Here is a 13,108-nt window from a genome sequence, read left to right as displayed (position 1 = left end):
TAGGTTTACTGTCTCATGATTCATATAGCTCCAACACGGGGCTCATGCACACAAACGTATTTGTGTCCATGTCCGTTCCGCTTTTTATTTATTTTTTGCGGCCCATATGCAGAACCATTCATTTCAATGAAAGAACTCTGCCGTGCATTCTGTTCCGCCCAAAAAATAAAATAAAATATAGAACGTGTCCTATTATTTTGCGGACAAGTATAGAACATTTCTGCAGGAGCCAAAAATAAACGGTGGCATGTCCTCGGGCAGACTGCGAAACACTTACGGCCGTGTGCATGAACCCATATCCTGTAGCGCTGTGTCCAGATTGGAGCGGACAATCTGAAGGATACAGGGGCACCCAAATTCCATGCAGACACCCATTAGGGATTGAGATCAGCAGGGCCAACCGCTGAGCCATATCTTTAACCCTGTCTCGATAGAAACCTAGCAACCCATTAAGGCCTCTTTCACACTACCTTATAGCTATTTCAGTGTTTTGCGGTCCGTTTTTCACGGATCCGTTGTTTTTTTTTTTTTATTTCCGTTGTTCCGTTCCGTTTTTCCGTATGGCATATACAGTATACAGTAATTACATAGAAAAAATTGGGCTGGGCATAACATTTTCAATAGATGGTTCAGAAAAAACGGAACGGATACGGAAGACATACGGATGCATTTCCGTATGTGTTCCTTTTTTTGCTGACCAATTGACTTGAATGGAGCCACGGAACGTGATTTGCGGGCAATAATAGGACATGTTCTATCTTTCAACGGAACGTAAAAACGGAAATACGGAAACAGAATGCATACGGAGTACATTCCTTTTTTTTGGGGCGGAACCATTGAAATGAATGGTTCCGTATACGGAACGCAAAAAACGGTAGTGTGAAAGAGGCCTAAAACTAATGGCCTATTGTGTAAAAGCAGAAGCCACAGCCTGAACAACCTCAAACTTTTAACTACACATCACTTTTGATTGGTGCTTTGGCTCTGATCATCCTGAGCTTTCTGGTTCATGAACAGAAGGGCCAAGACTGACCTGCAAACAGACCAGTAAAGAATGACTAACAGCCTTTTGTGCCGTTCAAACTCCGTAACCATTATGGCCGGCGATGTATTGGCAATGCTCGGATCTTCCATCGGCCGATTTATTCATCCGCTCCGGGATAATGTCATGAGGAGTCAGTGAAGAAGCCGACATACGGGGGAAATCCTGAGCTGTGAACAGGCCAGAGGTAACGCGAGGACACCCTTGTGGATCATATAATTCGGCTGCAGGGTAATTATCAGCTCAGAGTTGTTGTATCAGATGTTATACAACGTGGGGGGGGGGGAGAGGCCAACACCGAAACTTCTAGCAAAGGCGTATTCCCATCATAGAAATGCCTGATGGATGAGGATCTCACCTTCGCCACCTACATCTCCAGAATGGAGGTCCCTGGACCGTCCCGCCTCACATGCGGGATGAACACACAAACGGTCAGGTGGGCATGCACGTTCTCCATTCACCTCTATGGGGGTCATCTGTTTCCATTTACCCCATAGAAGTGAATAGAGGGAGCTGCGCACATGCACGACTGACCACCTCTGTAGGAAAGGATAGGGGACTCCCATTCTGGAGATAGATGCGGGTCCCTAGACATTTATAGGATATCCTGAATAAAATGGGAATAACCTTCCGGGAAAGGGGAGTTCCAATGTGGTAACCACCCTGGGAACCATTCTGCAGCACACAACGGGGATGCTAATTCTTAAAATCTCATGCACATAAGCATATTTGTGTGAACCTGGCCGTACACCTACTACAGCAGCAGTCAACCGACTTTTTTAGGGCCCTGAGGGCCAAAACAGCATTGATAGGACTAAAGGGGTCAAGCAGCACCCTATTAAGCTCTCCAGTGGGTGAGCGTTTTAGGGTGCACCTGTCTACATAGGCTGACCTCTCATCCCACTGGTAGAAGACAAATAGGACAGTGTGACAAAAAACAGAGAAAGCAGCCCGATGAACAGCGGGACTTGCTGTAAGAGCCTGATAGGTAAGGGTCCCAGAGATGGGACCCTCACCACAAAAATGGCCATAGAGGGACCCCAGTGCCAGCATCTGGGAGCAGCACTTTCCGCACGGTTCAATATACAATGATGTACACACTTTTTATAACTCAGAGTGCAATGGCCGCCTCTCACCTGACCAGTACGGAGAGTGCGGCGACCGGGAATCTGCGAATGGGTGGCATCACCAGACACCCAGGTGATGGTACCAGAGGTGGGACCGATACCCATGAGCCATTTATGGCATATCTTGTTATCACTGTATAACTAAAAAAATTAAAAAATAAAATGCAGTGTTCTCATATACTCGACATTTCACTCCTTCACAATTTTCAGGACCTCTGCATGCTGTCAGTGAATGGGAATATTACCGTTTCCAACCTAAAGGCTGCACTGCAATAGCATCCAGCCTAGAAACCCTGTGACAGCTAAACACATCAGCAGCACAGGTCTTGCTGTTTGCAACAATGTATCGGCGCAGGTGGAATGTATCAAGCAGCAATCCAAAATATTTACATTACCCAGGATTGTCTGGACTGGATACAACTGTACCAAACTCTCAGATGTGAGAAGTGTCGAGTCGAATCGAATCAGCTTTTTAGCTTCTAGATACAAAACAAGAAAGTCCTCATTCTCCGACAGCAAACAGAGATCTTGCAGAATTGAGACACAAAGTATATTAGAAAGATGCAGAACCCTGCAGAGCTGTCAGTGCAAGCAAAGTCCAAAGATTTGGTGTAGTTTCTCTTCACGTGGATCATGAGCTGCTGGAGGCACAGGCACGGCGTGCGCTAAACAGAGATATAGCAGAGCCGAGTCTGCTGTTTGTAACCAATCATCATGAATAGTGAGGGGGGATCTGAGGACTACAGGATTGGAATGTACATTAGGTTTCCTCAGTGTAAGGCCTCCTGCACACGAACGTTGTGTGCATCCGTGGCCGTTGTGCCGTTTTCCGTTTTTTTTCACGGACCCATTGACTTTCAATGGGTCCGTGGAAAAATCGGAAAATGCACCGTTTGGCAGCCGCATCCGTGAGCCGTGTTTCCTGGCCGTGAAAAAAATATGACCTGTCCTATTTTTTTCACGGCCAACGGTTCACGGGCCCATTCAAGTCAATGGGTCCGTGAAAGAACACGGATGCACACAAGATTGGCATCCGTGTCCGTGATCCGTGGCCGTAGGTTTTAGTTTCATACAGACGGATCCGAAGATCCGTCTGCATAAAAGCTTTTTCTGATCTAAGTTTTCACTTCGTGAAAACTCATTTCCGACAGTATATTCTAACACAGAAGCGTTCCCATGGTGATGGGGACGCTTCTAGTTAGAATACACTGCAAACTTTGTACAAGACTGCCCCCTGCTGCCTGGCAGCACCCGATCTCTTACAGGGGGATATGATAGTACAATTAACCCCATCATATCCCCCTGTAAGAGATCAGGGCTGCCAGGCAGCAGGGGGCAGACCCCCCCCCCCCCCTCCCCAGTTTGAATATCATTGTGCGGCCCCCCCCCCCTCCCCTGTTGTTAACTCGTTGGTGGCCAGTGTGCGCACCCCCCTCCCTCCCTCCCTCTATTGTTTTAATACATTGGGGCCAGTGTGCGCGCGCCCCCCCCCAACCCCCCCTCCCTCCCTCTATTGTTTTAATACATTGGGGCCAGTGTGCGCGCGCCCTCCCTCTATTGTTTTAATACATTGGGGCCAGTGTGCGCACCCCCCCAACCCCCCCCCCCCCTCCCTCCCTCTATTGTAATCATCATCGGTGGCAGCGGAGTAGAAGATTTTCATACTTACCTGCTTCTTGCTGCTGCGATGTCTGCGTCCGGCCGGGAGCTCCTCCTACTGGTAAGTGACAGGTCTGTGCGGCGCATTGCTGTCACTTACCAGTAGGAGGAGCTCCCGGCCGGACGCAGACATCGCAGCAGCAAGAAGCAGGTAAGTATGAAAATCTTCTACTCCGCTGCCACCGATGATGATTACAATAGAGGGAGGGGGGGGGGGGTTGGGGGGGTGCGCACACTGGCCCCAATGTATTAAAACAATAGAGAGAGGGAGGGAGGGGGGGTTGGGGGGGCGCGCGCACACTGGCCCCAATGTATTAAAACAATAGAGGGAGGGAGGGGGGGCGCGCGCACACTGGCCCCAATGTATTAAAATAATAGAGGGGGGGTTGGGGGGCGCGCGCACACTGGCCCCAATGTATTAAAACAATAGAGGGAGGGAGGGGGGTGCGCACACTGGCCACCAACGAGTTAACAACAGGGGAGGGGGGGCCCACTGGCCACCAATGAGTTAAAAACAGGGGGGGGGGGGTCTGCCCCCTGCTGCCTGGCAGCACCTGCCAGGCAGCAGGGGGCAGTCATGTACACAGTTTTTTTTGTATATTCTAACCTGAAGCGTCTCCATCACCATGGGAACGCCTCTGTGTTAGAATATACTGTCGGAAATGAGTTTCACGATGTAGCTCATATCCGACAGTATATTCTAACATAGAGGCGTTCCCATGGTGATGGGGACGCTACAAGTTAAAATATACCATCGGATTGGAGAAAACTCCAATCCGATGGTATAACAGAACTCCAGACTTTACATTGAAAGTCAATGGGGACGGATCCGTTTGAAATGGCACCATATTGTGTCAACATCAAACGGATCCGTCCCCATTGACTTGCATTGTAATTCAGGACGGATCCGTTTGGCTCCGCACGGCCAGGCGGACACCAAAATGACTTTTTTTTCATGTCCGTGGATCCTCCAAAAATCAAGGAAGACCCACGGACGGAAAAACGGTCACGGATCACGGACCAACGGAACCCCGTTTTGCGGACCGTGAAAAAAAACGTCCGTGTGCATGAGGCCTAAGGCCTCATGCACACGACCGTTGTGTGCATCCGTGGCCGTTGTGCCGTTTTCCGTTTTTTTTCACGGACCCATTGACTTTCAATGGGTCCGTGGAAAAATCGGAAAATGCACCGTTTGGCAGCCGCATCCGTGAGCCGTGTTTCCTGGCCGTGAAAAAAATATGACCTGTCCTATTTTTTTCACGGCCAACGGTTCACGGGCCCATTCAAGTCAATGGGTCCGTGAAAGAACACGGATGCACACAAGATTGGCATCCGTGTCCGTGATCCGTGGCCGTAGGTTGCTTTCATACAGACGGATCCGAAGATCCGTCTGCATAAAAGCTTTTTCTGATCTAAGTTTTCACTTCGTGAAAACTCATTTCCGACAGTATATTCTAACACAGAAGCGTTCCCATGGTGATGGGGACGCTTCTAGTTAGAATACACTGCAAACTTTGTACAAGACTGCCCCCTGCTGCCTGGCAGCACCCGATCTCTTACAGGGGGATATGATAGTACAATTAACCCCATCATATCCCCCTGTAAGAGATCAGGGCTGCCAGGCAGCAGGGGGCAGACCCCCCCCCCCCCTCCCCAGTTTGAATATCATTGTGCGGCCCCCCCCCCCCCTCCCTGTTGTTAACTCGTTGGTGGCCAGTGTGCGCACCCCCCTCCCTCCCTCCCTCTATTGTTTTAATACATTGGGGCCAGTGTGCGCGCGCCCACCCAACCCCCCCTCCCTCCCTCTATTGTTTTAATACATTGGGGCCAGTGTGCGCACCCCCCCCCAACCCCCCCCCCTCCCTCTCTCTATTGTAATCATCATCGGTGGCAGCGGAGTAGAAGATTTTCATACTTACCTGGCTGCTGGCTGCTGCGATGCTCTGTGTCCGGCCGGGAGCTCCTCCTACTGGTAAGTGACAGCAATGCGCCGCACAGACCTGTCACTTACCAGTAGGAGGAGCTCCCGGCCGGACACAGAGATCGCAGCAGCCAGCAGCCAGGTATGAAAATCTTCTACTCCGCTGCCACCGATGATGATTACAATAGAGGGAGGGAGGGGGGGGGGGTTGGGGTTGGGGGGGTGCGCACACTGGCCCCAATGTATTAAAACAATAGAGGGAGGGAGGGGGGGTTGGGGGGGCCCGCGCACACTGGCCCCAATGTATTAAAACAATAGAGGGAGGGAGGGGGGGTTGGGGGGGCGCGCGCACACTGGCCCCAATGTATTAAAACAATAGAGGGAGGGAGGGAGGGGGGTGCGCACACTGGCCACCAACGAGTTAACAACAGGGGAGGGGGGGCCCACTGGCCACCAATGAGTTAAAAACAGGGGGGGGGGGGGTCTGCCCCCTGCTGCCTGGCAGCACCTGCCAGGCAGCAGGGGACAGTCATGTACACAGTTTTTTTGTATATTCTAACCTGAAGCGTCTCCATCACCATGGGAACGCCTCTGTGTTAGAATATACTGTCGGAAATGAGTTTCACGATGTAGCTCATATCCGACAGTATATTCTAACATAGAGGCGTTCCCATGGTGATGGGGACGCTACAAGTTAAAATATACCATCGGATTGGAGAAAACTCCAATCCGATGGTATAACAGAACTCCAGACTTTACATTGAAAGTCAATGGGGACGGATCCGTTTGAAATGGCACCATATTGTGTCAACATCAAACGGATCCGTCCCCATTGACTTGCATTGTAATTCAGGACGGATCCGTTTGGCTCCGCACGGCCAGGCGGACACCAAAATGACTTTTTTTTCATGTCCGTGGATCCTCCAAAAATCAAGGAAGACCCACGGACGGAAAAACGGTCACGGATCACGGACCAACGGAACCCCGTTTTGCGGACCGTGAAAAAAAACTGTCGTGTGCATGAGGCCTTAGCATGATAACAGGTAATGTGATAACCCCGGCTCTGCTACATCTCCAAGTCCCGGCCACTTCGTGCCCAACCCATACACAGCTATAAGAAAACAGACACGACGTCCTCTACTTACCCCCTTGCCGTCACGTAACCCCCATCATCACTGATCTCCTGCACAGAGGTCTATGCCCTTATACCAGCGATGCCACACAGATGTCTGCATCTTCATTGGCATCCTGAACGTGGACTATCACAACTAATCTATACCATCCTGGGCGTGCCACCTTCCAGGGTCACCCTGTTGGTTAGCGGTAGAACCCTCAACACGTTAATACCAGCCTGCAACCATCACAGTCCATCACACGTCATACCAACCATCAGAGCCCAACCCATGTCTTAATGCCAACCTACAACCATCATAGTCGACCCACAACTTAATGCCAACCACCTGCCATTAGGGTCCACCCTATATGTTAATGCCAACTGCTAAGTCCACCCAATATTTACTAAATTTTAGGAGGACACCTCCTGTACTGATGCCACCGTCAAACCACCAACACTTTAATTTATGCCACCTTCAGGCTACCCTTTAAGTCACCACCCATAATTAATGCCACCCAACACTAGCACCCACTACTGATACCAGCCTAAAGCGACCACCCACTACTGACGTCACACTCACTTTGTTGATGCCAACCTAAAGCCATCGCCCACTACCGATGCCAACCTAAAGCCATCGCCCACTACCGATGCCAACCTAAAGCCATCGCCCACTACCGATGCCAACCTAAAGCCATCGCCCACTACCGATGCCAACCTAAAGCAATCGCCCACTACCGATGCCAACCTAAAGCCATCACACACTACCGATGCCAACCTAAAGCCATCACCCACTACTGATGCCAAGCTCACTTTTATGATGCCAACCTAAAGCCTCCAGCCAATTCTTTAATGCTCCTCTTCCAAACATGAAACCCATCTACTACAGCGGTGCCAACTTCCACCCACTTTGCAATCAGCACAGCCATGCCCCTGCCACCCTGCAGCCTCCTCCAGTATGCCTGGCAGTGCCGTCCCCTCCCCCGGCTCACGTGTACTGCCAGCACCGGTTGGCCCTCTCTCCCCCGCCGCTTACCTCCATCGATTGACCCCGCCGGAGGAGGAGGCGGCGAACCAGGGGTCCAGGATGTAGACGCAGCGCACACAGCGCGCCCCCCGCAGAGCGGCCACCAGCGCCGGGTTATCGTGTATCCGGAGGCCCTTCCGGAACCAGTGCAGGGAGCTGACGGCGGCCTCCATGAGCAGAGTCCCGGCCGGCGGCGCTAGGGTCGGGGAGGACGAGGTGTCAGCGCGGCGGGGCGATCACAGCAGCCTCAGGATCCTGCCGCTCCGACACGGGACTGTCTGACAGTCTGACTCACAGGCCGCGCCCCCGGACGGTCCTTCTCTCTGATTGGAGGAGGCGTCATGCAGGGGGCGGGTCTCGGGGGTGATCACATGCAGGCCATGTGTCAGGGAACTCACTCTGCAGGCGGTCGGTCCTGCTGCGCCAGTCCTGCCCGTAAGTGCGGCTCTCAGGGCATGCTGGGAGTGGTAGTGTCACAACAGCTGTAGAGCAAGGGAGCACACATCACATGGGAAGTTGTATGGACCCCCAACCCCAGTGCACCCCTGAGTGTTCCACATAAACAGTGCCAGCAGTGTGTCCCCATAAACTGGGCCCCTTATAAATAATGCCAGCAGAGTGTCCCCATAAACAGCACTCTCAGGGTGGTCTGCAAAAATTGTGACAGCGGAGTGCCCAAATAAATAACGCTAGCGGAGTGACCCCATAAACAGTGCCCAAATAAATAATGCCAGCGGAGTGACCCCATAAACAGTGCCCAAATAAATAATGCCAGTGGAGTGACCCCATAAACAGTGCCCAAATAAATAATGCCAGCGGAGTGACCCCATAAACAGCACTCCGCATAACAGCACAACCCAGGGTGCTCCGCATAAATTGTGACAGTGGAGTGACCCCATAAACAGTTCAAATAAATAACGCCAGTGGAGTGACCTCATAAATAGCGCTCCTCATAAATAAGTGCCAGCGGAGTGACCCCATAAACAGTGCTGTCAGGGTGCTCCTAATAACCAGTCCTAGCAGCGTGTCCCCATGAACAGTGCCAGGAGACTGTATAGTGCTCCCGCTGAACATACTGCCAGCAGAGTGCCCCTTTAATCCAGAAGAGTGCTTGATGTAAACGCTGCCATACATTTTATAGCACCCGATTCTCTACTCCACTGCTGCTCAGGTCTATGCAAGCACCAGAGGCCCTCACATTAAGTGCACTGAGGGGCTGTCTAGTGGCGCCTTTCTGCAGTACAGTGCGGTATTACATGTCATGTGCTGCGGGCGCACTGTACAGGACCCCGAAGAAGCTCCTCCAGGCTGTACATGTAGGGGCCTGATTTACCTGCATCACTTGAATGGCTCCGCAATCCAGAAGGTCCGGTGCGGAACGGAGGCACGGAACCCTGCGGAAGCACTACGGAGCGCTTCCGTGGGGTTTCTCTCTGTGCCTCTGCACCGCAAAAAACATGTTCTATTTTTTTTGCAGTGCAAACGGATCACGGACCCATTAAGTGGAATGGGTCTGGATCCGTCTGCGGAATCCGCACGGATATTGCCCGTGCCATGTGCATGAGCCCATAGGGAGAGAGCTGCAGCAGAAAAGGCACGCCCCCTGAGCTTCAGCGGTAAAGACACGCCCCCTGAGCTTCAGCGGTAAAGACACGCCCCTGAGCTTCAGCGGTAAAGACACGCCCCTGAGCTTCAGCAGTAAAGACACGCCCCCTGAGCTTCAGCGGTAAAGACACGCCCCCTGAGCTTCAGCGGTAAAGACTCCCCCTGAGCTTCAGCGGTAAAGACACGCCCCCTGAGCTGCTAGCTTGGAATAAATCCAGCAGAGCAATGAATGTGGAGATCTCTGGATCCATGTGAGGTCCAGGGCTGGTTTTTAGAGACCAATGAATATGGTAACGTAAGGGACTGCTGGTCTGATCTGCGTTTCCAGGCCTGGCTGCCGCCAAAAGGTATGGAGTATGATGATCATCAATATCAAAATCCCGGAAAACTCTTTTTATTAGTTTAAGTGGCTCCTAGGACTTTAGCAAGATAAAAATAAAAAATAAAAATAAAAAACGTCAGTGAACCCCTTTAAGACACCGTTCACATGATTATAAATGCAGGTTGGAGCAATCTAACTTGTATTTGCTGTGGAATCTATGGCAGAAATACGAGGCTGACCCCAGGATTTCTGCCGCGGGTGTAAATGCCATTATTCCGCCTGTGGCTTCACCCCATTCAATGAGGAAAATTTGGGTGCGGACACCTGTTGCAATCCGGAAAAGTGTGCGGAGGGAGGTAAAGTTGTTGACAGTTTATTACAGTGTAATCCAGCAGTTATAAGGCGCAGGGCAGGTGGACAGTGAAGTGCTGTCATTATGATATCACTGCGCCCTCTGCTGGCCATGATACGCAGTGAGTAGAGTATTTGTATTCCCTGTAATCATGTGCAGTGTGATTTGGCAGCTATTCCATATAAAGGGGGACTCTGGTTACATCTAGTGGTCCCCTATCCACTGTATAGGGCATAACTAACTGATCGGTCCTGTACCCCTGCCCCGATAGGGCAGCAGTGCACATGCCCGACCCACCGCTCCTTCAGGAGGTGTAATAGAATAATAATAGAATTGTATTATGGTCATGTCCTGTGTTTGGGGGTTGTAGTGTTCTATGTATAGAGTATATAAAACTGTATTATAGACATCCAGTGGTCAGGTCATGTTGAGGGTTGTAGTGTCCTATGTATAGAGTATAATATAAATGTATTAGTCATATCCAGGGGTCACGTCATGTTGAGCGTTGTAGTGTCCTATGTATAGAGTATAATATAAATGCATTATAGTCATATCCAGTGGTCAGGTGATGTTGGGGGTTGTAGTGTTCTATGTATAGAGTATAATAGAATTGTATTACGGTCTTGTTGGGGGTTGTAGTATTCTATTTATAGGATCTAATAGAATTGTATTATAGTCTTATGCAGTGGTCGGGTCATGTTGGGGGTTGTAGTGTCCTCTGTGTAGCCTATAATAGAATTGTATCACAGTCATGTTGGAGGTTGTAGTGATCTATGTATAGAGTATAATGGAATTGTATTACAGTCATGTTGGGGGTTGTAGTGTTCTATGTATAGAGTATATAGAACTGTATTATAGACATATCCAGTGGTCAGGTCATGTTGGAGGTTGTAGTGTTCAATGTAGAGAGTATAATTGTATTATAGTCATATCCAGTGGTCAGGTCATGTTGGGGGTTGTAGTGTTGTATGTAGAGAGTATACAAATCACTATGTGCTCCCGGCACATATCACGTATGTACCATTCATCCAATGGAGGCCTGAGAAGTGTCCTTTTGTAGACCTTTTGCAGTATAGAAAAGCACAGTCTTCTGCACCCGTCTACACAGAGGCATCCGGTAATGATATACTGTGCGGCATACATTTTCCTATTGATGCCACATGCCATGGTCTGTCCGTACAGTGTCATACAATGGAGGTATACGTCAGTAAATCCTCCTGACCTATATCTCTGACTGAGTCCGAGCACCATCACATAACCGGAAGTATTACAGCTGCCTTGGTTTTCTCTCACACGGGAGTGCACAATCCGTAGACTGGTATTCCGGTATATAGGTCAGTATGTGGTGGAATTGCATCACTCCGGTAATGGGCTCGCTGTGTGAACTCCGCCCTACGTGACAATGTCAGCAGCTCCAGTCTGGTTTTCTACAATTACCAGTTAAATGACTGGGTGCCGTCCCTGTACTACCGATTAATAAATATGTGACTCAGCCGGACTTTCACGTGCCATAACACCGTTTATTTTCACCATTAAATGCTTTTAGTCACATCTACATCCGGATTTCATGAAAAAAAAAAAGTCAATTGCCTTAAAACCCCTTTGCAATGACAGAATTACTTGAAACTGGCAGATATGTGAGCATCCCATAAAGGGACAGGGTTAATGTGGCGGGCGAGAAGTAGAGTGCCTCCTAGTCCTCTGCTTCACCTCAGTGTGCTAGGCCTCAACAGACACAACTGTCTGAAGGCAGAACTGGCTTTGTTGCCCTTAGCAACCAATCACAGCTTTCAGTTTTCAAGAGAAGAATACGAAATAAAAGCTGCGCTGTGATTGGTTGCTAGGGTGCTAGGCCTCAACAGACACAACTGTCTAAAGGCAGAACTGGCTTTGTTGCCCCTAGCAACCAATCACAGCGCAGCTTTCAAGAGAAGTAAGCAGGGGACCAGGAGAGCAGGGCAGGCCAGACAGGTGCTGGTAGTGGGAGACTCAATTATTAGGGGTACAGATAGGGCGATCTGTCACAAAGACCGGGATCGTCAAAACGGTGTGTTGTCTTCCTGGTGCTCGAGTTCGACACATCGCGGATCGGGTTGACAGATTACTGGGAGGGGCTGGAGAAGACCCAGCGGCCATGGTCCATATCGAAGCCAATGACAAGGTTAGAGGCAGGTGGAGCGTCCTTAAAAATGAGTTTGGGGATTTAGGTCAAAAGCTTAGGGCAAGGACCTCAAAGGTAGTGTTTTCCGAAATATTGCCGGTACCATGAGCCACACAAGAAAGGCAGCGGGAGACTAGGGAGGTTAACAAGTGGCTCAAGAACTGGTGTAGGAAGGACGGGTTTGGGTTCCTGGAGAACTGGGCCGACTTCTCTGTCGGCTACAGGCTCTATCGTAGGGACGGGCTGCACCTCAATGGGGAAGGGGCAGCTGTGTTGGGGGAGAAGATGGCTAGAAGGTTGGAGGAGTGTTTAAACTAGGGACTGGGGCGGGGGGGGGGGGGGTAATTACGTTATAGGAGGGGAAGATGGCTGGATGATAGCTATGACTGGGCAGTTAATGTACAGGGTTACAGTCTGTTTAGAAAGGATCGCCAAAACCGGAGAGGAGGAGGGGTCTGCCTTTATGTAAAGTCCTGTCTAAGGCTACTTTCACACTAGCGTTCGGGTTTCCGTTTGTGAGCTCCGTTTGAAGGAGCTCACGAGCGGACCCGAACGCCTCCGTCCAGCCCTGATGCAGTCTGAATGGATGCGGATCCGCTCAGACTGCATCAGTCTGGCGGCGTTCAGCCTCCGCTCCGCTCGCCTCCGCACGGACAGGCGGACAGCTGAACGCTGCTTGCAGCGTTCGGGTGTCCGCCTGGCCGTGCGGAGGCGTGCGGATCCGTTCAGACTTACAATGTAAGTCAATGGGAACGGATCCGCTTGAAGATGTCACCATATG

The 13,108-nt window shown here is 50.5% G+C and overlaps 1 protein-coding gene across 1 annotated transcript in view; it reads right to left on the bottom strand.

Moving 5' to 3' along the window:
* The window catches only part of CRY2 (cryptochrome circadian regulator 2), a 43,626-nt gene extending 35,435 nt beyond the window's left edge, over nt 1-8,191 (bottom strand). Inside the window, 1 exon segment of the mRNA XM_044269663.1 lies at nt 7,897-8,191. Within this exon segment, the coding sequence (XP_044125598.1) occupies nt 7,897-8,060 (164 nt within the window). The 5' untranslated portion in view covers nt 8,061-8,191.
* Nucleotides 8,192-13,108: the final 4,917 nt, after the last annotated feature.

This window comes from Bufo gargarizans, chromosome 10 (assembly GCF_014858855.1).
Source record: "Bufo gargarizans isolate SCDJY-AF-19 chromosome 10, ASM1485885v1, whole genome shotgun sequence".
Taxonomy (NCBI): Eukaryota; Metazoa; Chordata; class Amphibia; order Anura; family Bufonidae; genus Bufo; species Bufo gargarizans.
Note: the sequence above shows the minus strand (reverse complement) of the source record. Positions and strands in the feature narration are given on the sequence as shown.